This window comes from Mandrillus leucophaeus, unplaced genomic scaffold, assembly GCF_000951045.1.
Source record: "Mandrillus leucophaeus isolate KB7577 unplaced genomic scaffold, Mleu.le_1.0 Scaffold26, whole genome shotgun sequence".
In the NCBI taxonomy this organism is placed as follows: domain Eukaryota; kingdom Metazoa; phylum Chordata; class Mammalia; order Primates; family Cercopithecidae; genus Mandrillus; species Mandrillus leucophaeus.
Window position 1 is genome coordinate 1,342,919 of NW_012102698.1, and position 27,751 is coordinate 1,370,669.

Consider the following 27,751-nt stretch of genomic DNA (forward strand, 5'->3'; position numbering starts at 1 on the left):
AGGACTCAAGAGCCAGTCCAGGAGATGCTCAGGCAAGCACACAGCGGGGGCCACATGAATGCAGAGGATCATGGTTGTGGCCAAAATGAAAAGCAAGGGCCAGGAGAGCGACAGCAAGTGAGGAACGCAACAGGACTTAGCGTGGTTGTTGAGTGGAACCTGAGTGCAGATTAAACCAGAGCCAGGACCAGGTGGATCCTGAAGAGGACACGATGAGAACCACCCTGGGCTTACAGAGCCTCCTCCACCAAACAGAGAGAGCGCCTCTTCCCATGAAGCCATGGGGCACAGTCACCAAAGACGGAGAGACGAGACCCAGAGATCATCCAATCTGGCCTTCTCCCTTGGCTTAGAGAGACAATGACGTTCAGAGAGCCAAAGGGTTCAACTGGATAATGAGCGTGAGTGTGAGCATCTGTTGGAGGGTCTGAGGGCCCGTGAAGAAGAGAGATGCTCACAGACCAGCCATCAGACCAAGCTCACTGCAGAAGAAAACAATTAGGTTCTGTTTTCCCACTGCTGATTATTTGCTGTTGTAGGAAGGTTTGGGGTTCCCACTGCTGATTATTTGCTGTTGTAGGAAGGTTTGGGGTTCCCACTGCTGATTATTTGCTGTTGTAGGAAGGTTTGGGGTTCCCACTGCTGATTATTTGCTGTTGTAGGAAGGCCAGTCCACACATGGATCAGCAGAGCCTGGCTCCAAAAATTCAGAGACATCTGCATGCATTCTTGGCTCCAGTAAGCCACGTGGACTCATATTTAAAATAAAATAATTAGCATTCTTTCATTCCCAAACTGTAACCATCACCCAGCAATGACATGTGTATGAAGAGAGGCTTACTTAGATAATTCCTAAGGCTTCCTCTCAGTCTCCAACATTAGTGTGTGACCTTTAGAAGGGTCAGTCTTCATTAGAAGCATGCTACTGCACCCAGCACACAGTTGAGGGGTGTACTGATTTGTTCTCTTTATTTGGAGGTGGAGGGGCTGGAAAGGAATGAGATTCATTTGTGTTCCCACCTGTACTTCAAAGGAAGCTGTAGGGATAAGCATAATAGTAGCAGCTGGCATTTATTAAGTGTTGCAGGTGCTTTATTCTGGATCTCTTTAAGCCACACAACAGCACATCAAGGTGGTGGCTGTTATCCCCACTGACAGGTGAAGAAACTCAGCGATGAGGGCTTGCCTGAGACCACGTGGCTGGTAAACGGCAGAGCCCCAGGATGGAAACTCAGGTCTGCCCGGGTCCTGGGGTCAGTCTCCTCCAACCTCCCCTGCCTGCTCAGGGTTGGGGTCGTAGGTAGAATTTGGGTTACAGTCTGTGCTGGCTGGAACACACGGCAGAAAAAACCCTCCAGTACTCTGGTACTAAGCGTTACCTTTTCCCTTCACCTGTTTGTTCTCATAAGCAATTGCATGAAAACTACCTGGGTTTCCACTCTCAGCAGGGTGTTCCATGGGGAGGAGGATGGGATAAAAATTAACTGAAAGGATGGACAGCGATGGAGTTCCATTTGAGATTTGCTCACCACAGCCTTATTTTGGGCCATTTACAACCCTGGCCTTTGTCTGCATCTCCACACTCAAGGTCATGTTGCATTATGGATCCTTAACAATGTTTCTGCTGCTGTAATAATTGTCATAAACAATGGACTTTTTCAGAAGCATATCATGATGAACACAGTTTAAAGAGAGAAAAGACATATACCCCTAAGTAATATCAATTGCACGACAAATTTCTTGCAGAATAACAAATGGGTCACAGCAAAAGCAGCAGACCTGGGTTCCTACTAATATCAACTATAGTGAAACAGGTTTTTAGAAACACATAATGCTAAGAAACTATCATATTGAGATGAATTTTCTGGTGTTAATGGTATCAGACAGGGAAATTGAGACAAACATTTTGTGCATCTCTGGCTATTTTTGAGTATGAAATATATGAGTCTCAGAAGAGTGCAAAAAAGAAAGAAAATTTGTCACATTTCAAACCAACATATTGAATCAAATAAATTAAACCATGATTCTCAAACTGCTCATGCAACTGACAGGCCCAAATGCATTTTAAAAAGGAGTCTGATTCCAGCCCCTGAATGACATTATCATCTCCTCCCCTCCTTAGCTGTGTGCTGTGAGATCTAACCACAATCAGCAAATAGGAATGATGCTATATGCTCTTTTTCTAAACACACAGTAGCTTTCATGGCTAAATTACTCAATACTTAAGTATATATCACTTTGAGTTTGACTGGTTATTTTTACTATGCAGCTCTTGATTGGCATTGACTGCTGCAAAGCAGCCGTTTTCCCTTTCTAAAGAAAAACCTGCTCAGTCTTAGACAAAGACAGAAAAGGCAGCCCTACTAATAATGATCTAAAGTTAATACAAAAGCAATTAATATTCCAGGACTTCTGCTGGTGTCACTCATCAAAAAAGATGCCATCCAAGACAGCCAAAGTAGTCAGAACGCAAGCTTCCGCCCTGGCTTGTTATCAGAAGATCTATTTAGTCGGACAATGTTGATATGAGAACTCGGATGATGAGGTGTGGCTCATTTTCTACCATCTACCTCCGCTAACAATTACTGCTGACGATGGGTGGGGTGGGGGGAAATCGTGTCTTTAAAATCTCTATTACCTTTTCTCCCACTTGGATTTCAAGTTCTCTTAATGTGCGGCAGCAATTCATTTCATTCCCACCTTCCCTTAGAAACAAAAAAAAAACTTTATTAAAACATTTTAACCAAATAAGTGTTTACATAGGATATGCAGAGATCAAAATTACAAGGATTTCCAAATAATCTATTTTAAAATGCAAGGTATTTCTTACAAGCTGCTGTCTGCCAGGATCGTGAACTTGGGCAAATTACTTTGTTTCCCCCAGCCTGTTTTCTTATCCGTAAAATGAAATACGGTAGCATTTACTCCTCCTAAGGTAATGTGCAAATTAAATAATTACAGCTGACACTTATGAGCACTTACTGTGTCCCAAGCCTTAACAAGCCTCATCCCATTTAAGCCTCTCAACAGCTCTATGGATTTGGGACCATTATCATCCCCGCTTTACAGAGGAGACTGATGGGGATCTTAATAGATGAGGAAAATGAAGGTCACATGTGAGGAAGTGGAGGCGCCAGTGTCAGACCCAGGTGCTCTGGGTTCACATCCAGTTCCTAACCTCTCTGCTGTGGATGCAGCACTTTGATCTGACCACTGTGGGGCTCTACGTCCCCTCAATAGTTCACTTTCAGCTGCTCAGTGAAGGTTCAATGTGTCTGTACCTGGGTTCCATCTGCTTGTCCCTATTCACTGGTTTTTATTTTGCATTATCTGTGTATCTACAAACCACTGCAGAGCCCCTCCTTGGGACAAACTGGTAGGGTGAGGGTAGGAAGAGAACACGAGGAGGCAGAGCTGGTGACCCCACTTTACAATGTCTGTCCATGCCTCCTACCTGCCAGGTCTGGGGCCGTGGTGCTAAGCAAGACACCGCCTGTACTGGTGACAGTGACGGATGGGAAATAAGTAAACAAGTAATGTGAGCTGAAATAATAACAGGTGCCATGAAGACAATAAAGATGGGCAGGGAGATAAATTGGAGATGGGGGAAGATGGGATGACTCTTTGGATGGAGTGGGTAGCAGGTCTCTCTGGCCAAGTGTCTTTTGGATAGAGGCTCACAAGGTGAAGGGCCATGAAGCCTTCCAGGCAAAGCAAAGGGAACAGGCAGCTGGCATGAAGCCCTTGGCTGGCAGGAGCTCAGCAGATCCCAGAGTCGGTAGGAAGGAGGCCAAGGAGACCAGAGCTGTATGGGCAATGAGAAGGTGTGCAGGCTATGTTTAGATGGAGGCAGATGCCAGGCCTGTGAGTCTGTGGGTCATGATAAGGAGTCTAGACTTCAAAGGGTAAGGGGAAGACACCGGAGTGCTTAGCAGAGATTAAATTCCTTACATAGGAGGAAACTGAGTCTCAGAGGGGTTCTGTTCCCAAGTGAAAGATAGGACCTGATCAGGAATTCAAATCTATAATGCTACGTTAAATGTAATCTTTTAAATGCTGTTTAATAATATATTCAATAGATACAAAATACTATTTGTAAAATATTTAGGAATTAAAGAATAAACCAGGCGTGGTGGCTCACGTCTGTAATCCCAGCATTTTGGGAGACTGAGACGGGCAGATTACCTGAGGTTGGGAGTTGGAGACCAGCCTGACCAACATGGAGCAACCCCATCTCTACTAAAAATACAGAATTAGCCGGGCGTGGTGGGGCATGCCTGTAATCCCAACTACTCAGGAGGCGGAGGCAGGAGCATCACTTGAACCCGGGAGGCAGAGGTTGCAATGAGCCAAGATCACACCATTGCACTCCAGCCTGGGTGACAACAGTGAAACTCCATCTCAAACAAATAAACAAAAAAGGAATTAAAGAATAAAAATTAAACAAATGTTTGTTTACTCAACCCCAGCCCCCATCCAACTGAAGCAATGCAACACTACCAGTGCCTTGGAACTCCAGGAAGCCCTCCCTTCCCAATCACATCCTCCTGCCTCGTTCTAGCCAAGTTGGTCAAGGCTTTGTCAGGTCCATACTGCAGTTCAGCCTCTCCCTTTAATCAATCCTGCTTCAGCCTGCTTCCCTTTACAGGTGTTTTCCCTCGTCTACATCTTGCTCCCCAAACTCCATCTCAGTGTCTGCTTCAGGAGAAGCCAGCCTATGACCATTTATTGTCAGGTACTAACTTAGTGACACCAGCTTTCTTTAGATTAATATTGAATGGTGTGTCTTTTTAAATCTTTTCACTTTTAACCTTTCTTTATGTTTGGGTTTAGGTTTTTCTCTTAGTGGATTTTACTATTTGTTATCTAGACAGACAATCTTTGTCTTTTAAGTGGACTACATGATAATTGAATGTGTAAGTCTTAAAATTTATTTTGCCAGAAATTAATGTAGTTACACTTTCTTTTATTTTTCCTATTGCATAATTATTTCTATCCTTTTTCTTTTAGTCTTTTTAATCCTTTCTATTTTCAAAAAGTCAATAACTGGAATTTTTATCCAGTCTGATAATCTCTGTCTTTTAACTGAAATATTTGATCCTTTGCATTTAATGTAGTTATGTTATATACAGATGGGGGTAGGTCTATAAATTTATGTTCTCTATTTGTAGTATCTGTTGTAGATTTTTGTCCCTTTTCTTACCTTCTTTTGGATTGAGTACTTTAAAATTATTTCATTTTTTCTTCCAAATGTTGGGAGTTAAATACTTTGTTTCTATTCTTTAGCAGTTACCCTAAAAATCACAATGTGCATATATAACATTTCAACGTATAAAATTAATCAATATATTTATCCTCCTGCTGGCTATCAAATAGATCTTAGAAAACTTTAACTCAATTTATCCACACTCAGCTGATCGTTGTCTAATGTTTTAACTCTGAACTTTTTAACACACACAGACATTTTTGTAACCACCTTATAGAGCCAAAAATCATTTCTATTTACCCATATTTTGCCACTTTCTTTGCTTTTCACTCTTAAATTCTCAGACCTTTCATCTAGGATTGCTTTCCTTCTGCTTCTAGCAGAATCAAGATCTTTCAGTCAAGATCTGCAGGAGATTAAATGTCTCAGTTTTTGTCTGAAAAATGTCTTTAACCCTCAGTCTTTATTTTTTTTAATGTTTTCTCACTGACTTTTATGTCTATAATAGTCAAAAATTCAAAATAAGCTGTCCAAATCGAACTGACCTTTAGAGGCATACAAATTCAAAATGTTTTACAACAGGTGTTTTTAAAAATATAGGTTCTGGCTGGACGCGGTGGCTCATGCCTATAATCCCAGCATTTTGGGAGGCTGAGGCTGGCGGATCACCTGAGGTCAGGAGTTCGACACCAGCCTGACCAGCATGGTGAAACCCTGTCTCTACTAAAAATACAAAAATTAGCCAGGCGTGGTGGCACACACCTGGCCAAAAGCCTTTCTTATTTCCTTCTTCTCTTCCACAGGCTAGAGTCAGCTAGACCTGACTAAAGTCAGCTTCACATCTACTCTGTGAACCAATGCTCTGCTGATGCTGTTTCCTTTATCCATCCGAATGTCTGATACCCAGACTGCCAAAGGAATCTTGCAATACACAGTATTGGTGAATAAATTCAGCTTCAACAGAATTCTCAGGTTCTTGAGGAGGTTTTTCTTCAGAACTCTCAGTAAGTCTTCTTGTGTGGTGCTCAGAAAGCTTTGAAACACTTCTGCTAAGATTTATAATGATTGTTTTATACACAAATGATTGTAGTTACTCTTCATGGAAGCAGCATCATACCAAGCGCCACGTGGATTATCTAATATGCAAAGGCACTCTCCGTCCATATGTAGAAATGTCCTACACGTCCATCTGAAGCAAATCTCAAAAGGTTCAGCCTGATCATTTTAAGCAAAATCATTCATTGGGTGTTTCTGAAGAGATGATGATGACGTTTCTACTGTTATTATAGATGATTCAAGGTCCTCTATACTCGATACAATAGTTCCACATTTTGCCCTTACCACCTCTCATACACTCAGAGACAGACACTTTTAAAATATCATTCCAGGTCATACCTTTTTAATCTTCACGCTGCTTCCAACTTAACCAGTTACTATCGGATATTCAGGAACTTCCTCAATATGGTGATTTTCATACATGACAAGTTCTGGTAAGGCCAGGACAGAAGAAATGGCATACTCTGTCTGTGTTATGTTCACTGTATGTTATCAGTGGCATTGAGTTTTGGCCGGTATAAAATGTGATATCCCGGCCAGGCACGGTGGCTCATGCCTGTAATCCCAGCACTTCTGGGGCTGAGGCAGGTGGATCACCCAAGGTCAGGAGTTCGAGACCAGCCTGGCCAATATGGTGAAACCCCATCTCTACTGAAAATACCAAAATTAGCTGGATGTGGTGGTGGGCGCCTGTAATCCCAGCTACTTGGGAGGCTGAGACAGGAGAATCACTTGAACCCAGGAGGCAGAGGTTGCAGTGAGCCGAGACTGCACCCTTGCACTCTAGCCTGGGCAACAAGAGCAAAACTCCATCTCAAAAAAAAAAAAAAAAAAAAAAGTGATATCCCCAAACATATTTCCAGAAGGGAATTGCTGTGACCAGAATATGAAATCCCACCACCACAAATTCAGGGAATTTGAGCTGCGCCTCCATCTATGTCCCAAGATCCAGCCCCAGTGTAATGACCTGATAATGCAATCACTACCTCTTATTTTTATGAAAGTTGATGTGAAGAAATTATACGAGCTCTGGTTGAAACAGTTCTTGTTTGAACACCGTAGGCAGAGGTGCCAGATGTTTTTACTTTTTCCAAGTACTCCGGTATCACTAGATGAGGGTCCCACGGGCTACCACAGAAAAAACTTACTCTTATTTTTAGAAATACAGTATAGAGGCTGGGTATGGTGGCTCACGCCTATAATCCCAGCACTTTGGGAGGCTGAGGCGGGCAGATCACCTGAGGTCGGGAGTTTGAGACCAGCCTGGCCAACATGGCAAAACTGCATCTCTACTAAAAATACAAAAATTAGCCGGACATGGTGGAACACACCTGTAATCACAGCTACTTGGGAGGTTGAGACAGGAGAACCGCTTGAATCCAGGAGGCAGAGGTTGCAGTGAGCCGAGATCGCACCACTGCACTCCAGCCTGTGTGACAGCAAGACTCTGTCTCAAAAAAAAGAAAGAAAGAAAAGAAATATAGTATAGAGTATAGAGTTCTGGGATGATAAATATTTTATGTCAGAACACTGAAAAGATTATTTCATTATCTTATAGCCTTCACTGTCACTGTTGAGAAGTTGGTGTCAGTCTAATTGTCACTCCTCTGAAGTCAATTCTGTTTTTCTTCTCACTGCCTATAACATTTTCTCTTTGGTTTTGATGTCTGCAGCTTCACTGTGATAATGTCTAGATAGGCATTTCTTTTTATTTATCTGGCTTGAGATTCTCAGCCATTATCTTTTCAAATATGATCTCTGCCCCGTTCTTTCTCTTATATTGCTATGGGTTGAAGGTGTTCCTCCAAAATTTAGGTGTTGCCACTGTGAGAGGATTAAGAGTTGGTTAGGCCTGAAGGTTCTGCCCTCTTGAATGGAATTAGGTGCCTTTTTTTTTCCTCTGAGATGGGAGTCTCACTCTGTCGCCCAGGCTGGACTGCAGTGGCACGATCTCAGCTCACTGCAACCTTCGGCTCCTGGGTTCAAGCGATTCTCCTGCCTCAGCCTCCCAAGCAAGTAGCTAGGACCACAGGCATGCACCACCACACCCAGCTAATTTTTGTATTTTTAGCAGAGATGGGGTTTCACCATGTTGGCCAGGCTGGTCTTCAGCTCCTAACCTCAAGTGATCCACCCACCTTGGCCTCCCAAGCATTTTTGAGCTCATTCATAAAAAGGAATGAGGTACTAATTCATGCTGTAACATGGGTGAGCCTTAAAAACACGTGCTAGACACAAAAGATCAGCCTTCTTGGTTGGCACACAGGTCACAGGAGCCTGGGATTACAGGCGTGAGCCACTGCGCCCAGCCTCAGATGCCCTTATAAAAGGGCTTGTCGGAGGGCACCAATATTCTCTTGCCCTTCCTCCTCCCACTATGTGAGGATGCAGTAAAGAGGCCCTCACCACACACTGCTGCCGTGATCTTGGACTGCCCAGCTTCAAGAACTATGAGAAATAAATTTCTTTTCTTACAAACTATAGTACCCAGTCTCAGGTATTCTGTTATAGCAGCACAGAACAGACTAAGACAGGTATCTTTTTGGAAATCCAATTAGAAGTATGGTAGGCCTTCTCTTCCTGTCTTCCATGTCTATTATGCCTGTCCTCCTAATTTTGTATTTTTTGTCTTTCTGTACTGCATTCTAGGTAATTTCTTCAGAGCTCTCTCTCATTCCACAAATGTTCTTTTCAGCTGTGTTTAATCCACTATTTTTACCCATCCACTGTATTTTAGATCTACAATCAGATTTTTCAGTTCTATTTTATACTTCTTCAAATATTCATTTTATTGCCTGTTTTGCATTCATATTTTGAATCTATTCTTTTATTTCTTTAAACATATTAAAACACTAGTTTTAGATTACATATATGATAGTCCCAGTATTTCAAGTGTTCGGAGACCTGATTCTATTGGATATGACATCTATTGGTTTGCAGTTCTCATTCTTTGATAGTTTCAATGTTTTCAGTGTTCGGAGATCTGATTCTATTGGGTATTATATCTATTTGTTTGCAGTTCTCATTCTTTGATAGTTCCAATGTTTTGAGTGTTTGGAGACCTGATTCTATTGGGTATTACATCTATTAGTTTGCAGTTCTCATTCTTTGTCTCTTCATATGTTTTTTAAGATTTTTTTGTGTGATCTGATGTTACTTGGCACTTTATCTGTGGAATTTCTTCAAGGGATAGGTTGAAGATGCATTCTTTCACAGAAGGGCACACCCCGCCCAGGACTACTCAAATAAGTTCCTTGCCTGAAACTTTTCTGACCACATAGCATGAACTCAAGCACAGACCCTCATGCAAATCAACTTGTAATTACAATTTTCCCCTTATTCACTCAGCACCAGTGTTGAAATAGGTAGTTTTCCTCATTGTGCCCTTTTGTGATGAAGGTTTGTATTTGTAATCGCTGAGGGTGTAAGGTCCTTACTTTGTAGGCAATGGTCCTTTGTTAGGTCCTTCCACCTTGGGAAGGCCTTCTAGGCTTTTTCTCTTGTCTCCTTACTCCAAATGGCAAAACTGAATACACAAATTCACCAGGATTTGGCCAATACCCTCAGGGTAGAAGCTGACTTTACAGAGTGCTCCCTTCTCTAGATCCCAAGTTTTACTCTATGTTTGGCCTCTGAAGATTCCTTACTTTCTTGCCAGCTCAGTAATGCATTATAATGTATGTATATATTTTGCCTTTTATCCAGCATTTTAATTATTTTCAGTAGAAGTGTTGTTCATGGTACATAGCCTACCGTATTGCTAGAAAAATAAGTCTCTGTTCCCTATAATGTATTGTCTCCAACAATGAAGATAATTCTGCTTCATGAGTAAATCAGAAATCTTTCAAATTTAGTTTAAATGTTTAGCCTTTTATGTTTAAGAGAGTAACTCATGATCCCTTTCATCTCAAATTTATTAGACAAGTTTCACAACAAGGAAGAAAGGCTCTCCTGCTTTCAGTTTTTCCAGTTTTAGCTTTCCTAACAAAGAATATACTAGTTTACTGTCCACCAAGAACATTATTCATAAAATTGGAATGGTTTTATGTCAAGAACAAGAATATGCAGCCTATAAGACAAACTGTCATTCTTTTGAAAGAGCCTGGAAATCATCTTAGTCCCCACTTAGCACCAACTAAAGAGACCACAGAGAAGTTCCAAAACATGGAGGGGATGATACTGTGTCACTCTTGCTGGAGCTGCTGCACTCATTCCTTTTTTTTGAGACCAAGTCTCACTCTGTCACCCAGGCTGGAGTGCAGTGGTGCAATCTGGGCTCACTACAACCTCTGCCTCCTGAGTTCAAGTGATACTCCTGCCTCAGCCTCCCGAGTCCCTGGGATTACAGGCACACACCACCACACCCGGCTAATTTTTGTATTTTTAGTAGAGATGGGGTTTTGCAATGTTGGCTAGGCTAGTCTCGAACTCCTGACCTCAGGTGATCCGCCCACTTCAGCCTCCCAAAGTGCTGGGATTACAGGCATGAGCCACCGCGCCCGGCCATCTTTATTTTTTTTAATTGTGATAAACACGCACAAAAAACATAACTATTTTTAAGTGTGTAGTTCAGTAGTGTTAAGTGTATTCACATTGTTGCGCAAAAGATCTCTAGAACATTTTCATCTTGCAAAATCAAAACTTTACACCCATGTATAGAAATTCCCTATCTCCCCCTCCTCACGACACAAATTCTTACACCTAAACTGTATCAGTGATGCATCCATCATAAAAGCCATGATACCAGAATTTTCTAATATTTCAGGATCAAATTTAATTTTTTTATCCCCTTAGGAAGGTCAGTTCTTCATTCTATGATTTTGTCCATCTTTTGTTCATATTAAATATAGTTTTCTCTTATCAATTGATGTGAATTGGCTTTTGTGGGGTTTTTTCAGTGAACTAGATAGTGTATTTATAATTTCAACTTTTATTTTTTACTCGTTTTTTTTTTTTTGAAACACAGTCTCACTTTGTCACCCAGGCTGGAGTGCACAATCTCAGCTCACTGTAGCCTCCACCTCCCGGGCTCAGGTGATCCTCCCACCTTAGCTTCCCAAGTACCTGCGGCATGCCACCATGCTCAGCTAATTTTTAAATTTTTTGTAGAGATGAGATCTCACTATATCATCCAGGCTGGTCTCAAACTCCTGGGCTCAAGTGACCCTCTCACCTCAGCTTCCCAAAGTGCTGGGATTACAGGTGTGAGCCACCACATCCAGCCTCAAGTTTCATTTTAGATTAAGGAATACATGTGCAGGTTATATACATGGGTATATTGCCTGATGCTGAGGTTTGGGGTACAAATAATACTGTCACCCAGGTAGTGGGCATAGTACCTAATAGTTTTTCAGCCCTTGCCCCCATCCCTTCACCCTCTAGTAATCTGCTGTGTCTGCTGTTCCCATCTTTATGTCCACATGTACAATGCGTAGCTCCCCACTTGTAAGTGAGAACATATGGTATTGGGTTTCTGTTCCTGCATTAATTTGCTTAGGATAATGGCCTCCAGCTGCAAAGGACATGATTTCATTCTTTTTTATGGCTGCAAAATATTCCATGGTGTACATGTACCACATTTTAAAATTTAATCCACCATTGGTAGTCACCTTGGTTGGTTAATTCCATGTCTTTGCTACTGTGACTAGTGCTGTGATGAACGTATGAGTGCATGTGTCTTTTGGTAGAATGATTTGCTTTCTTTGGGCTATATACCTAGTAATGGGATTGCTGGGTCCAATGCTAGTTCCAAGTTCTTTGAGAAATCTCCAACTGCTTCTCATAGTGGCTGAACTACACATTTAATTCTTAAATATAAGTGGTTACACAACTCCTGAGGAAATGAGGTTTATTCATTTAAAGTCAGATATAAGTAAATATTTTTATTACTAAAACAGTATTTCTTAAATCATATACTAGAATAAATAATTTTACGGCTGATTGAGACATTAAAGGTCAAACTCCAACCTGCTCATGTTGCAAAAAAAAAAAAAAACCAGTCCCATGCTTTATGCAAAAACTATGAAATACTCAAGTAGCTCATATAAAGATCTTTTTTTTAAATTTCTAGCCACGAAAACACCATCACTTTCCAATGAACAGCACTAAAAATGTATAAAAACCTACAAATTTTAAATTTGGCAATTTAATATTTTACTTCAAAATTAAATTCCATTAATTCCAATTTTAAATATATTGCAAGTAAACTATTTTTGTCTGGTTTTAATTTGCTATGTTTACATTTTATTACAGTATCATTCCTCTTGTTCTGAAATACATCCTATATAGATGCTAAAATCTTCCCTAAATAAAACTTGACTGGATTAATTCCATTAAATTCCATATGGACAAGCTCTACAAACCCATCTTCCATATATAGCTGTTGATATGATTAGTTCCAATGGCTTCACGTCATAGCTCTTACTCATCATTTCAAATTTCACATTTTCACATGAGCAAACCAAACACTTACCTCTTTATGCCATTTATATATAGGTCAATTCCACCAAACCTGGACAGGAAGGCAAGGTACGGTACAGTACCAGAGGTGCTAAGGGGGACCTACAGTCAAAGGAGAAGAATGACAACATGTTAGAGAATTAAGATCCAAGCAATAGACGGTGAAGCAGATTTCTAAATCACAGCTTTCAGGATGTAATAGAGAACACTATTAAGGGGAAGAGCATTCCATCAAACATTTAAATACAAACTGCTTAACCCAGGGGTCAGGGTGAACATGCATTCTCAGCAAATAAAGTGTAAATAGCACCCTAGAATGCCAGTCTGTGCTCAACTGAAAGTCAATGAGTTACCTACAAAATTATTTAAAATCATCTAAAAAATAAAATTAGCATAAATATACTCTCTATATACTCTAATATGTGTTATACATATAATACATATTAGAAGCTGAGGCCATAGCACAATTGTATACTGAGTGTCACGTGAACTTCGTACACGACTTTGTATATATAGTTTTAAGGTAGAAAAAAATCCATTTTTAAATTAAAAATTCCACAAAGGATATCATTGGGTCATGTGGGTCAATACAGACTGCAGATTTAAATAAAAGTATTACCTCAATGTTTAATTTGCTGACGTTGATAGCTACACTGTGATTATGTAAAAGAATAGCTCTTAGGAAATGTACGCTGATGTTTTTTGAGGTAAGGAACTATGATATAAGCAACTTCCCCTCAAGTGTTTTTTTGTTTGTTTGTTTTTGTTTTTATTTTTTTGAGATGGAGTCTCGCTCTGTCATGCAGGCTGGAGGGCAGTGATGGAATCTTGGCTCACTGCAACCTTTGCCTCCCCGGTTCATGAGATTCTCCTGCCTCAGCTTCTGGAGTAGCTGGGACTACAGGCGTGCACCACACCCAGCTAATTTTTGTAGTTTTCGTAGAGATGGGGTTTCCCCAGGCTGGCCAGGCTGGTCTTGAACTCCTGACCTCAAATGATATGCCCACCTCGGCCTCCCAAAGTGTTGGGATTACAGGCATGAGCCACCGCACCTGGCCCCCGTCAAGTGTTTTTAAATATATATATATGTGTGTGTGTGTGTACATTGTTTGTGTATGTTGTTTGCATACACACACACACAGATAATGAGAGATCACAGGAGAAACAAATGAGGTAAAATGTTCACAACAGGTCAATCTCAATGAGAGTATATAGGCATTATTTGTACCATATGAGTGTTATTTGTACTTTTCTTATTCTTGCAACTTTTCTTTTCTTTTTTTTTTTTTGGAGACAGGGTCTCATTCTGTCACCCAGGCTGAAGTAAATTGGCAGGATCTCAGCTCACTGCAACCTCTGCCTCCTGGGTTCAAGCAATTCTCCTGCCTCAGCCTCCCAAAAACCTGGGACTACAGGTGTCCACCACCACACCCAGCTGATTTTTGTATTTTTAGTAGAGACGGGGTTTCATCAAGTTGACCAGGCTGGTTTCCAACTCATGACCTCAAGTGATCCACCCACCTTGGCCTCCCAAAGTGCTGGGATTACAGGCATGAGCCAATGTGTCTGGCCTATTCTTGCAACTTTTCTAGAGATTTGAGATTATTTCTTTTTTTTGAGACGGAGTCTCACTCTGTTGCCCAGGCTGGAGTGCAGTGGCACGATCTCGGCTCACTACAACCTCTGCCTCCCGGGTTCAAGCAATTCAGTTTGAGGTTATTTCTAAGCAAAAAGTTAAATTTTACTTAATAAAATATTTCCAAACAAGCATTACGCATCTAAAATTTAGATAAACATTAAATAAACATACAATCAATATAAATCTATTTCATCGAGCTTCATACAAATACACAAAGTACCATTTCCCATACAGCTGAATGGCTCCCAACTCTACACAATCAAATTTGTTATTTACTAAGCCCTTAAAATGCTGGCCTCAAAGCTTAGTGTGGTTATCGCAGTCTTCCCCAAAGGATGGATTGCTCTTCACTATTTAAAACGTGTTTAACTAGGAAATGAGACCGGGGGAGAGAGGTTCACAGGGTGGGCCTTTGTAAAGCCTTTTCCTGGAAAGAATGCCTGTGACTTTTCTGATAGTGCATTTTTTTTAAGTAGATATAACTTTGAGCAAGCATTTCAGTTTCCTTAGCCTTGCAGAAGAAGGGCAAGAGCAGATTAAACATGTAGTTCAAGGTTGGGTGCCCTCTTGGTTTTGGTAGTGATAAGAGGAAACGAGGAAGAGAAGAAACTTACATCTGCAGAGCTCACACTGAGTGAGTGGATGCAGGCACTATTCTCAGTGTTTTGCATGAGTGGCACTAAAACCACCCTCAGAGGTGGTGTCACTTTCTACTACTCACAAAGCAGCACTATGGCCTCCCTGCCCGGCACTGCCATGAGTGCCAGCGATCTCTGTGAATCCAGAGCGCAAGTCCATCCCACTGCACTAACCACCCTGCCCAGAAAGAAAAAGAGAGTCCATCAAATTATTCAAGCTCTCATCGCATTTCATATTGCTGCTTGTAGTCTAACACAAATTCTAATGTGGTAAAGAAATTCTTGCCATGATCAGTCTCCAAAGCTAAGCCCCTTAGACAAGTAAAGAATCTAGTCCAAAAGGAGAGGCTCTGCTCAGTACTTGCCTTTCAGTGTTTACAATTCTGGCAAAAATGTTTAAGAATCAAAACCATCCATGGACGAATTGCTGAAAGCAAATTCTTAGAGTGGGGCTGGGGGAGGCTAGTTTTTAAATCAGTATCCATCATTGTGATAAGTATCTTGCAAGAACACATTTTCTCCAACCCGGCACAACCACTGGGATGAAAACAGAACTTTGTTTTCCTTCTCTGGAATCAATTTACCAATTCAACTTCTTTAAAAATGGTCTCCATTAATATTCAGGGACTGAGGCCACATTTTTAAAAAACACCGAGTTTGCATCACTCTTAATGGAAACAAAGGTACCGAGCAGATTACAAGCCAAACCTCCTCATACTTCTTGCCCTGGTCAGTCATTGAAACACCCTGACACTCAAACACTCCTGACACAGGTCTTCAAACAAAATTGAAGCTAAGTAAATTCAGACTATAACTGGAAAATTCTTTCCTAACTCTAAGGGGAAATTACCATGAAATCTTTTATTCATTTTATAAGTGTCGGGCACGGTGGCTCAAGCCTGTAATCCCAGCACTTTGGGAGGCCGAGACGGGCGGATCACGAGGTCAGGAGATCGAGACCATCCTGGCTAACACAGTGAAACCCCGTCTCTACTAAAAAATACAAAAAACTAGCCGGGCGAGGCGGCGGGCGCCTGTAGTCCCAACTACTCGGGAGGCTGAGGCAGGAGAATGGCGTGAACCCCGGAGGCGGAGCTTGCAGTGAGCTGAGATCCGGCCACAGCACTCTGGCCTGGGTGACACAGTGAGACTCCGTCTCAAAAAAAAAAAAAAAAATAAGTGTCCACTTAGGCTTACATTAACTACTAAAAAAGAAAGAGCATGTATCACCAAATGGATTCATCGTAGGACCATCTAGAAAAGCCACAGATGCTGGGAAGTCCGTGGATGGAGAAGGGAAGCCCTGCCCTTCATTCCCAATGACCTTGGCCTCCTGCAATGCGCCACACTCCAGCCTCCTTGATTGACACACAGGTCACAGGAGTTTAAGGTTCTGGAAATCTTGCTTGTCATTTAGGATCAACTATCAAGACCTGTTTTTTAAAAAAGTCTTTGAAGTTCTACAATTCTCAGTGGCTTCTTTCAAAAACAGATGTAGCTTTTAAAAACAGATACACATTTCATATTTTCTGTACTTTTGCTCTTCCTGCATAACTGATTAGCTTGGGAAGACTGTCAAAATTTTAAATTAACATTAGATCATGACTATAAGGACACATAGCAGGAAATAATATTTTAACTCTCCATTTGGCATAAAGCATCGGTTAAATCAAGTTTATGAGGAAACTGATACAATGTTTACAAGGATGAATGTTCTTTAAAAGCAAAAGAACGTTACCATAAGACATGGCAGTTCTCCCCCTAGGTATGTACCCAAGAGAACTGAAAATATATGTCCACACGAAAACTTTTCACATGAATGTTCACAGCAGCGCTAGTCACAAAAGTCAAAACGTGGAAACAACTCAAAGGTCCATCAGCCGATCAAAGGGTAAACAAAATGTGGCCTATTCATACAATGGATTATTACTCAGCCATAAAAAGGAATGAGGTACTAATTCATGCTGTAACACAGGTGAGCCTTAAAAACATGCGCTAGACACAAAAGATCGTATATTGTATGATTCTATTGATATGAAATATCCAGAATCTACAGTGACAAATCTGTGGTGACAGAAAGTACATTACTATTTTAAGATAAAAGCGGAAGGGAAATGGGGAGTAACTGCTAAGGAGGACAGTTTCTTTTTAGAATGATTAAAATGGTTTTCAGCCAGATAGTGGTGATGACTGCGAAACTCTGTGAATATATGAAAAACACTAATTTATACATGTTTAAAGGGTGAATTTTATGATATGTAAATTATACCTTAATAAAGCTGCTATTAAAAATGTAGACAACAATAAAGGGTGATGTAGAAAAAATCAAATGCACTTTTTATCCATTATTATAGAAGTAAATAAAGGTGAATTTTTTGTTTAAGGGAAGAGAAAAGTTCTGTCTTTCTCCTCCTTTTCTATCTTTTCTAGCAATTCAGTCCTAACGTCATTAGATGGGATAGAGGAAAGTGAAGTCCGCAGTGTTGGGGGAGCCATCAAAGCTCCAAGGAGAATATGGGGTGAGGATGGCATCATCACAGTGGGGTGTCAGTGCCTGTGAGGGTGCCAGAGTACATTAGCATGATCTTGGCTCACTGCAACCTCCAACACCTTGGGCTCAAGGTCAGCTAATCTTTTTTTCTTTTTTTAGATGGAGTTTTGCTCTTGTTGCCCAGGCTGGAGTGCAGTGGCATGATCTCGGCTCACCACAACCTCCGCCTCCCAGGTTCAAGCAATTCTCCCACCTCAGCCTTCCGAGTAGCTGGGATTACAGGCATGTGCCACCATGCCCAGCTAATTTTTTTGTATTTTTAGTAGAGACGGGGTTTCTCCATGTTGGTCAGGCTGGTCTCAAACTCCAGACCTCAGGTGATCGCCCGCTTCGGATTCCCAAAGTGCTGGGATTACAGGCATGAGCCACCGTGTCCAGCCAAGGTCAGCTAATTTTTAAATTTTCTGTAGAGATGGGGTCTCCCTATATTACCCAGGCTGGTCTTGAACTCCTTGGCTCAAATGATAATCCCACCTCGGCCTCCAAAGCATTGGGATTACAGGCATGAACCACCACACCTGACCTACTCACAGTATGTTTCCCTTGGATAGCTCTGTTCTGAAATATTATCCAAACATACTCAAATATGAACAGCCAGGGAAATAAGACCCTTCTCAATGGAAAAGACAATCAATGCAGGTCAATCTTGAGATGACCAACATGTGAAAATTACTAGACAAGAACTTTAAAGCAGCTATTTTAACTATGTTCAATGAGTTGAAAGACATATGCTTATAACTGCAGAAAAACAGAAAATCTAAGCAGGTAAAGAGATCATAAAGAGGAATTAAATGGAAATTCTACAACTGTAATATACAATGTCTACAAGTACAAATTCAAGGGATGGGGTTAATAGCAGAATGAAGATGATAAAAGTCAGTGAACTTAAAGACAGATCAATAGACATTATCCAATCTGAATGATAGAATAAAACTTTTTTTAATGAACTGAGCCTCAGAGGCCAGTGGGACAATATCAAAATGTTTAAGAGAGGAAAGAATGGGACAGAAAAAAATATATGAAAAAATTATGGCTCAAAACTTCACAAATTCAAAAAAAGGACAGAATTAAAGGGAAGAGAAAACTTTGAAACAGAACGTTGTATGCATAAAAAGAAACAACAAATAGAACTATACTTTTTTTAAAATTTTAACTCAGAAAAAAAGAGAGAGAGAGAGAGTCAATCCTTGAAGTTAAGACTGGAATTTGGGAATGCCTAAACTTCATTGAGCTATTTGTTTTGATAACACATTATTCCCCTGGGTTGGAAGTATACACAGTGGGTTGGTTGTAGTATATAGCAAATTCTAAAAGAAGTAAGTTTTTAAATTACTAGGAGGTAGCATGAAGTCAGACTCTGATTAAGGACTAATGAATGAGGCCAGGCGTGGTGGCTCACACCTGTAATCCTGGCACTTTGGGAGGCCAAGGCAGGCTGATCACTTGAGGTCAGGAGTTTGAGACCAGCCTGGCCAACACGGAAAAATCCCGTCTCTACTAAAAATTAAAAAATTAGCTTGGCATGGTGGCACATGCCTGTAATCCCACTACTTGGGAGGCTGAGGCATGAGAATCACTTGAACTCGGGAGGCGGAGGTTGCAGTAAGCCAAGATAGTGCCACTGCACTCTAGCCTGGATGACAGAGTGAGACTCTGTCAAAAAATCAAAAAATAAACTAATGAATGAGTAAATATATATATATATATATATACACACACACACACGCGTCTGTGTGTGTGCATGCATGCGTGTGTGTGTACAAATTTAGTTATTGGGTTAAATGGAATACTAATGATATTCTAGCCCCAATTTTCTACTTTTGATCATTACAGACTTATTTTGAAAGGGTTTGAGTCCTACTGCATTTTGTATTATTTTTAAGGACCCCAAGGATACAGTCCACAAATTTTTACTCCTTTCATTCCCCTGGTGTGGCACACCACCAGGTGGCCGAGGACCTTCATCCTCCGCTTCCCTCCCCACGTAACTCAAGGGACTTCATCCTCCGCTTCCCTCCCCATGTAACCGCATGACCCATGCTGCAAACCCTTCACCGGCTCCCTACAGCCTCTAGGATAAAGTTCGAACTGTTTTACTAAGTACTTTTCCGAATTGGCCCCTCTGGCCACAACATGACCCATATCCCTTCACTTCCGATAGAAATCACAGAACTACCCAGGTCCCTGAGTAAGCCTGGCAGGCGGATGCGGGCATCTGAGCTTTCACACAGGCTGTCCCCTCTGCTATAATGACCTTTCCTTCCCCTCTCATCTTGAGAATACCCACTCCTCGGTCAAAACTGAGTTAAATACCCCTCCTCCAGAAAGCCTCCTGGACTTCCTCTCCTCATTTTCAGAGAGCTCTCCCTCCTGTAACTCCCAGCCACCCCGTCGTGGCCCCTCTCCCAGCACTTGCCAACACTCCGTAAGTGTTTCACTGGGCTGGGAGCTCCTCAAAGGCAGGGCCTGAGTCTGATTTATCTGCACCGCAGTGTCTAGCATTGGCTCTAGCATATAGCCAATGCTCCGTAACTATTTGATGAAGGGAAAAATTGCCAAAATACTAAGTTCCAAAATAGAAGTTGACCCAAAACATGTATATGGACCCTTAAAAGAAATGAAAAGAAGGCCGGGTGCAGTGGCTCACGCCTGTAATCCCAGCACTTTGGGAGGCCAAGGCGGGCAGATCACCTGAGGTCAGGAGTTCGAGACCAGCCTGGCAACATGGTGAAACCCCATCTCTACTAAAAATACATAATGAGCCAGACATGGTGGCCACACCTATAATCCCAGCTACTCGGGAGGCTGAGGCAGGAGAATTGCTTGAACCTGGGAGGCGTGGGTTATGGTGAGTCAGCGCCATTGCACTCCAGCCTGGGCAACAAGAGTGAAACTGTCTCAAAAAAAAAAAAAAAAAGAAATGAAAAGAAACTGGCTGGAGCAGCGCGACATGCAAAACACGACTGAGTATCTGTTGATCGTGATCATCTACATCAGCCTTAATAAGTGAATTATGAAAAATAAACAAAACTTCAACTGCTCAGTGGTAACAGTGGGGGGAAAGGCAGGATAGGTTACCTGCTCCCCTGATCTACCTCAGCTTGTCTTGAATTGAGTGATTCTAAGTAGGTACAACATACAGCACCTGAGCCAACACGTCCTGAAACTGTTCTCGCGTGAGCGGCATCAGGAAGTCTGTGATGATTCTTCTCAGTTCACTTTTTGACACAGTCAGGTTCTGACCAGTATCCAGCAGCTGAAAGGCTTTTTGCAACTCATCCCCTCTGTCGGTAATTTTTTGAAATAAAATCCGTTTAACATCTAAGGAGGACAGTGTTGGATTTGCAACAGCTGTGGCTATAAAAGAGATACAGCTATTTATTAAACATGTTTAAAGCCGAGATACTAAACAAAAACTCTTGAACTGTTGAAAGAACCAAGCAAACTTGTTAGATGGTATTTCTCCCACCATATCTGGGTTTACATGCATCACCATTAGATGTCTTGTAGTGAAAAATCTACAATCATCTTTCAATTCTGAAATTTGGTCAATATCGAATAATAGTAATGACATTAGTAAGAAAAAAAAAAGAGAATCTTCCCTATAGAGGACATAGGTCAGCACAAGTGAAAAACATGGATATTGAAAGAAAATTTAGTTAATATCATTCAAATAAGTGTTTAAAATATCATATTCACCTTTCATCCCCTTGCAAATTTTTGAAGGGAAAACATGTAATTCTTAAACCCAGATCATTTCCCTTTCAAAGACAAAGAAGAGATGGATGCTAAAATGTAGATATAAAAATGTTTTGAGGGCTGCACACGGTGGCTCACACCTGTAATCTCAGCACTTTGGGAGGCTGAGGCGGGCGGATCACCTGAGGTTGGGAGTTTGAGGCCAGCCTGGCCAACATGGTAAAACCCCGTCTCTACTAAAAATACAAAATTAGCTGGGTGTGGTGGTGCATGCCTGTAATCCCAGCTACTCAGGAGGCTGAGGGAGGAGAATGGCTTGAACCTGGGAGGCGGAGGTTGCAGTGAGCTGGGATCGCTCCATTGCACTCCAGCCTGGGCAAGAAGAGTGAAACTCTATCTCAGAAAAAAAAGAAAAATGTTCCAAGTGGTCTAACTAAGCTTTTGGGGTTTGAAGTTTTTGGAAGGAAAGAAATAATGTCTTGATGATGTTTTAGGTCCCAGAGCCCCCTGTGTCAGCAAAGGAGAGGTGATACACCAGAGGCCTCCTTCCCCGCTCCAAGACAAGAACAACCAGAGGAACAATAGGTAGGAAATTACATAAGTAAATACAGTGAGTACAAACCAACTTATGGTTCTAATCCATACCATATGCATGAAGGCATAGTTGTTCAATTTGATATTTTATAACTGACTAGGGAAAGAGGAGACCAAGAATAATGGTAGTTGGTAAAACCCTCCTACTTATTTATGAGATAAACTTGTTAGCCACAGTTTATTTAGGAGCTCTTTCTTACGTAGTAAATCCCAGATGTATGTTAAAAGGCTTTAACATTGCCTCATCCTTTATAATAATATTCACAAACAGTAGCTAGGGAGGGAGGATGCTACTTCTTTCCCTTTGAATGAAAATTTCTTATCAAGCTATTGCACATTTCTGGCATAAGGACAGTGATAGCTTTAGTCTTGGGGTGACCTGGGCAGGTGAAAGACTCCAGAGATCTCAGTACACCAACTTGAACCCACCCAGAGGGCAGAGGCGGGGATTTCCTCAGAGCTGTAGGGTGGGCTGGGCTGTCTTCTGCTTGAGGGGATACAAGAGAGAACGTGCAGGCACCCCAGAGCGACACCGCCATGGAGATCGACTGTAGGCCCTAACCCCAGGAGCCACAGCACAGCGGGCTCTGGGGGGCACTTCCACCCCACAGAGGGACTGCGCTGCCATGGGAGATTCTCCCCTGACCCCCACTGAGGGCCCAGCGCACGCAGGACCTGTGCCAGGAGCCGGGGATGACTCTCGCTCCTAATGCCCACAGTCTCCAGGAGGGAGGTGATTCTGTAACTGGGATGCGGTGGTCCGGTGGGAGGCAGGCATTAGGTATCTGCAGGGAGCACGGGAGACCTAAACAGAGGATGGCTGGTTTCGGGTGACAGGATGGAAGGTGACAGGAAAGCCTTCTCAGTGGAAAGCAACTTGCTGATCCTGAGGGAACAGAGCTGGAAGTGGGGCTGCTGTGGGGCATGGCCAGCCTGGGCAAAAGGAGGATGGGGGTGGGGACAAGCAGAGGCGCATCAGTCAAGAGATGGGATGGGAAAAGTCAGCAGGGCCTGTCCTTGGGCTTCGTGTTCTGGGGTTATGAAATCGCACAGTGGGACTGTCATCAAAAGAACAACATAACCCTATTTTCATTCTTCACCTTCCCCCTGGTACCATGTGGAGGAGGAACCGAAAGGGAAGGAGAGCGATGGGGTGGAGACAGGCTGGGTGACTACAGCTGCTCAGGAGAGGAGAGACAGAGCTCCGTACTAGCGTGATGGTCACAGAGCAAAAAGAGTTCGCATGAATGAAAGAAAGGTCAAGCGGGGAGGTCTATAGACTCCTCTGATTGGCCAGGTGAGGGACAGAGAGGATGGAACACCTGCGTCTGGCCTGGGTGGCTAGGCAGGGGCAGCACACTTCACTTAGAAGAGGGAAGATGCAACAGAGGTATTTTCCAAGATGGGAACGGCAAGATCTCCCAACACAATGTCATGTTAACACTCCTCCCTGAAAAAGTGGGCATACACTCCCCGCTTGAATCTGGTGGGCCCGTGACTATGGCAGAATGGACATCTATTAGTATGATACATGACATGCGTGATCTCCAAGATGAGGTCACGCAAGCTGCTACGGCCTCTGCCTGGTACTATTTATTTATTTACTAAGATGGAGTCTTGCTGTCTCCCAGGCTGGAGTGCAGTGGCACAATCTTGGCTCACTGCAAGCTCCACCTCCTGGGTCCAGGCAGTTCTCCTGCCTCAGCCTCCCAAGTAGCTGGGACTACAGGCACCTGCCACCATGCCTGGATAATTTTTGTATTTTTTAGTAGAGATGGCGTTTCACCATGTTGGCCAGGCTGGTCTCCGACCTCAGGTGATCCACCTGCCTCGACTTCCCAAAGTGCTAGGATTACAGGTGTGAGTTATCATGCCCGGCCACGCCTGGTCCTCTTTAGATGCTCACACACAGTCACCACTTGGCTGTGAGGAGGCCAAGGCGCCCCCCTGACAGGCCACATATAGGAGTTCTGGGAAACAGCCTTAGCTGAGGTTCCAGGCAACAGATATGTCAACTGCTAGCCATTTGAGGACTCTGGCCCCCCATGTGAAGTCAGCCAGCCTCTGCACCTCCCTGGCTGGACTGCATGGAGCAGAGACAAGTTGACCTGCCCAAACTGCGGATCTGTGAGCAAAATAAATGACTCTCGCTATTTCGAGTCACAATGTTTAGGGCGTTTGCACACAGCAATAGATACTTTGAGCAGAAGGGGAAAAGGCTTATGGAAAGCAAACGAGTTCAGCCTGGGATATGTAAGTGGGATGTCCATCTGAAAGTTGAATACATACTCTGGAGATCAAAGAGGCTGGAGTGGAGATGGAAGTGTGGGAACCACCTGCATGGAGGCCACAGGGAAACAGGCCCAATGGGAAGAGGAGAAGGGGCTGTGGGAAACACTGACTTGTAAGGAAGTGGAATTCATCCATTCAAAAAATGTGATGTTTCAACAACTATCATATTTCAACCACTGTTTTCAGCCCTGAGGGTACTGCAGTGAGTAAGACAGGTACAGCTTACAATCTGGAGGTGAGACGACAGACAAGAAGCCAATAAACAAATAAACAAACGATAGGGTCATGGTGCACAGTGACACATGCAATGAAGATGGAAAGACAAAACAGTGAGGCAAGAGTACAGCTGGGGGCTGCTTTAGAGAGGATGGTCAAGGAAGTCCGCTCCAAAGTGGGTTTGGGAGCTGAAACCCAGAAGGATAAACATGAGCCAGCCAGTCAAGAAGCTGAAGTAAGAATGTCTTCAACAGGGAAACCATAGCAACCAGTAAAGAACCCCTGAGCAAGAAGGAGCTTGATACGTCCAGGAAAGAAAAAGGCCGGAGTGGACAGAGTGTGGCACATAGCAGGTAGGATGGAGCACAGTGAGGGCTCAGGCCAGAGGAGGAGAGCGCCAGTCCACACAGGCTTCAGGTACCTGCAGAAAGGATGGTGTTTTCTTCAAAGTGCAATGGAAAGGCCCAGGAGAGTTTAGGCAGGGAAGCAATGTTATCTAACACAGCCTGTGTGGGGTTTTAAAAACGTGTTCTGGCTGCTATGTAAAGAATGGATTACAGGAGACAAAAAATGAGGAAGGGAGACCGGAGAGGAGGCTGCTCCAAGGTCTAGGAGGTAACTGCAGCCTGGACCAGGTAGTAGCCCTGAAGGCAGACAAAAAGTAGACAGATAGGAGACATGATCTATTAGTTCTGTAGCTGACAAGGTTTTGCTGATGGATTGGCTGAGGAGGTGCGTGGGGGCTGTTAAAGAAAAGAGAGAAATCAAGGATAATCCCTTGGTGCTGGACATGAGGAACAAGATAAATGACAGTGTCATTGCTGAGATGGAGAACACGGGGGAGTCGAGAGACCCAATTAGCCAGTTCAGGTCTGAGATGCCCCTTAGATGCAGTGCATGCGGAAAGCTCAGTGAGGCAACTGGATATACGATTGGGAGCTTAGTGGGGAAGTGAGGATGGCTCTATCATTTTGGTTACAGGTGGCATTTCAGGACATGGAGCCAGATGAGTCACAGAAGAGAGGGCAGACAAGGAACAGAGGAATGAGCACAGAGCCCTGAGGGGGAAGAAGGAACTTAACCCTCCCACAAGAGTTCCAAGAACACTCAGAAATGCAGGAAGCACTCGGGCTTCCCTTCCATTTCTGGCTGTCACTCAGAATCTCAGAAGCAGCTGATTCACACACAGCAGCTGTGTGATTCAGAATCAGCCGGGGAGCACTCTTTCTCCCTCTGCCCACCAGCCCGAACATCCTCCTCCTGCCCCCAGTGTCAGAGGGGGATCCCTCTTGTTAATGTACGCCTCCATCTTGAAATCCTCTCTTGGACTTCTCATATATATTTGTAGTTGCTTTCTTAGAAGCCCCACCTTTGCAATCAATAATTGTAATTTAAAAGAATCAGAAAATATTGATTTGAGACTATTTTAAAATACGTGAAGGAAAACTTTTTATTCCATGTGCCTAATGCAACGTCTGAGGATGAAAATGAAAGCAGTAACCAAGCTTGCATAACCTGCTGGTGGGAGTACAAATTGATATAATCTTTCTGGAGGGCAATTTGACAAAATTTTCTATATCCGCTTAGGATACAGAAAGTCACAACAGACTGTCACTGTCACCCTAACAATGAGAACAAGTAGGATAAGCTAAAATATATATATAGTTTTAAAACCCACCAGAGATCTGAGGATGGAAAGAAACTACAATTCAGGAAAGGACAAGCCACTCATCAGAGAAAAAAGAATAACTCCTTCCAGCCCTGTGGCACAGTGGGTAAAACGCAAATTCATTACAGGCAGGGGAGGAAGAAAACAACCCAGTAATTAGCAGCCACATGAGGCTGACAGATGAGATTCCCAGGGGCCTTGGTCACAGAGCAGGTCTGCGCTCACCCTCTTGGGCCTTCCCCCAGTGCACGTAAGTAGCACTGCACCAAAAGCTGGGGCTACAGGAGAGCTGAGTGATCCACCCTAGCACAGCACACAGAGTTTTGCACAAGTCCAGGGCAGCTGTTTACCAAAGGCTGAATACAGGGAACAAGAACTCAGGTGAACCCTCCGAAGCATATGGGCCCTTCACTAAGTGTCAGTGGCCCACTGCAGGTTAAAGTCAGGGCCACAGGGTGGACAGAGATGTTCCCAGGTGCAGAAAGCCATGGCAGAGCTAGGGAACAAAGAGACCTCCCAAGAAATCCCCCCAAAATGGCAGGTGGGTGGTAAAGCAGAGAGAGATCTTCCCGCCATGTGCAAAGCTGGTGGCTGGGCTATAAAGCAGAGAGATCTGTGGAGTCTCACCAGTGCTCACACCTCAAAGACCTGTTGAAGGCAAGCATATGAAACCCGGGGAAACCCAAACTTAACTAAAACTGCAACAAAGTCAAGACACAGCTCACCTGAGAGATTACACTGAGCTCAGCTCGCCAGAAGCCTGAGAGAAGAAGAGGCTTTTCTGGTGGTAAATATTACTGACTTCTGACTCTACTGCTTTTAACACAAATATCTGGCATTACATTTTTTTTTAAATTGCAAGACAAGTGAAGAAGAAAAGGTAACCTAATCAAGGTAAAAACAGTCATCAGAGGAATACTCACAGAGAGAACAAATGCAGAAATGACCAGGTTTTCAAACTGAGAATGGGAAACATGTTAGCAAGATGAAAGGGAAAAGCTGAGAACATAGTGAACATATAGGGAATTTCAGCAGAGAGATGGAAAGTATTTTTAAAGAGCACATGAAAAAAACTAAAAATTAAAAATATAATATCAGAAGTTAAGAATTCACTTGTTTTGCTTAGTAGCAGAGTGTACATGCTAGAAAAAAGAACTCGTGAATATGAACTCAGGTCTATAGAAATGATTCAACCTGAAACACAAAGATAAAAACACTTAAAAAGGAAACAGGGTGTCTAATATTTATTTGCTTATTTGATGTATGAGTTATACAAGTATATATTTACAGTTATATGTTGTGCATGCATGAAAAAGAGACCAGCTCAACTGCTGATGACACCCTCTTATAGAGGAAAGTGGTGCTGGGAGGCAAATATATCTTTAATTTTTAAAAAGTAAAAAAACGCCAGGCACGGTGGCTCACACCTGTAATCCCAGCACTTTGGGAGGCCAAGGTGGGCGGATCACGAGGTCAAGAGATTGGGACCATCCTGGCCAACGTGGTGAAACACCATCTCTACTAAAAATACAAAAATTAGCTGGGCATGGTGGCGCGTGCCTGTAGTCCCAGTTACTCAGGAGGCTGAGGCAGGGGAATCATTTGAACCCAGGAGGCAGAAGTTGCAGTGAGCCGAGATCGCACCACTGCACTCCAGCCTGGGCAACAGGGCGAGACTCTGTCTCAAAAAAAAACAAGAAAAAAAGGTAAAAAACAAAAAAAACAAAAAAAA

The 27,751-nt window shown here is 42.8% G+C and overlaps 1 protein-coding gene across 3 annotated transcripts in view; it reads right to left on the reverse strand.

Annotated features, from left to right (window-relative positions):
- EFCAB6 (EF-hand calcium binding domain 6) overlaps positions 1-27,751 on the reverse strand; it is a 324,265-nt gene that overhangs the window by 246,963 nt on the left and 49,551 nt on the right. Inside the window, exons 4-6 of one of the 3 annotated variants that reach the window (XM_011984009.1) lie at positions 20,695-20,906; positions 12,735-12,823; positions 2,639-2,705 (exon numbers count right to left, since the gene is read on the reverse strand). In XM_011984009.1, the coding sequence (XP_011839399.1) occupies positions 2,639-2,705; positions 12,735-12,823; positions 20,695-20,906 (368 nt within the window). The remainder of the gene's footprint in view (positions 1-2,638; positions 2,706-12,734; positions 12,824-20,694; positions 20,907-27,751) is intronic. The other 2 variants (XM_011984010.1, XM_011984011.1) reach the window with 2 other exon arrangements.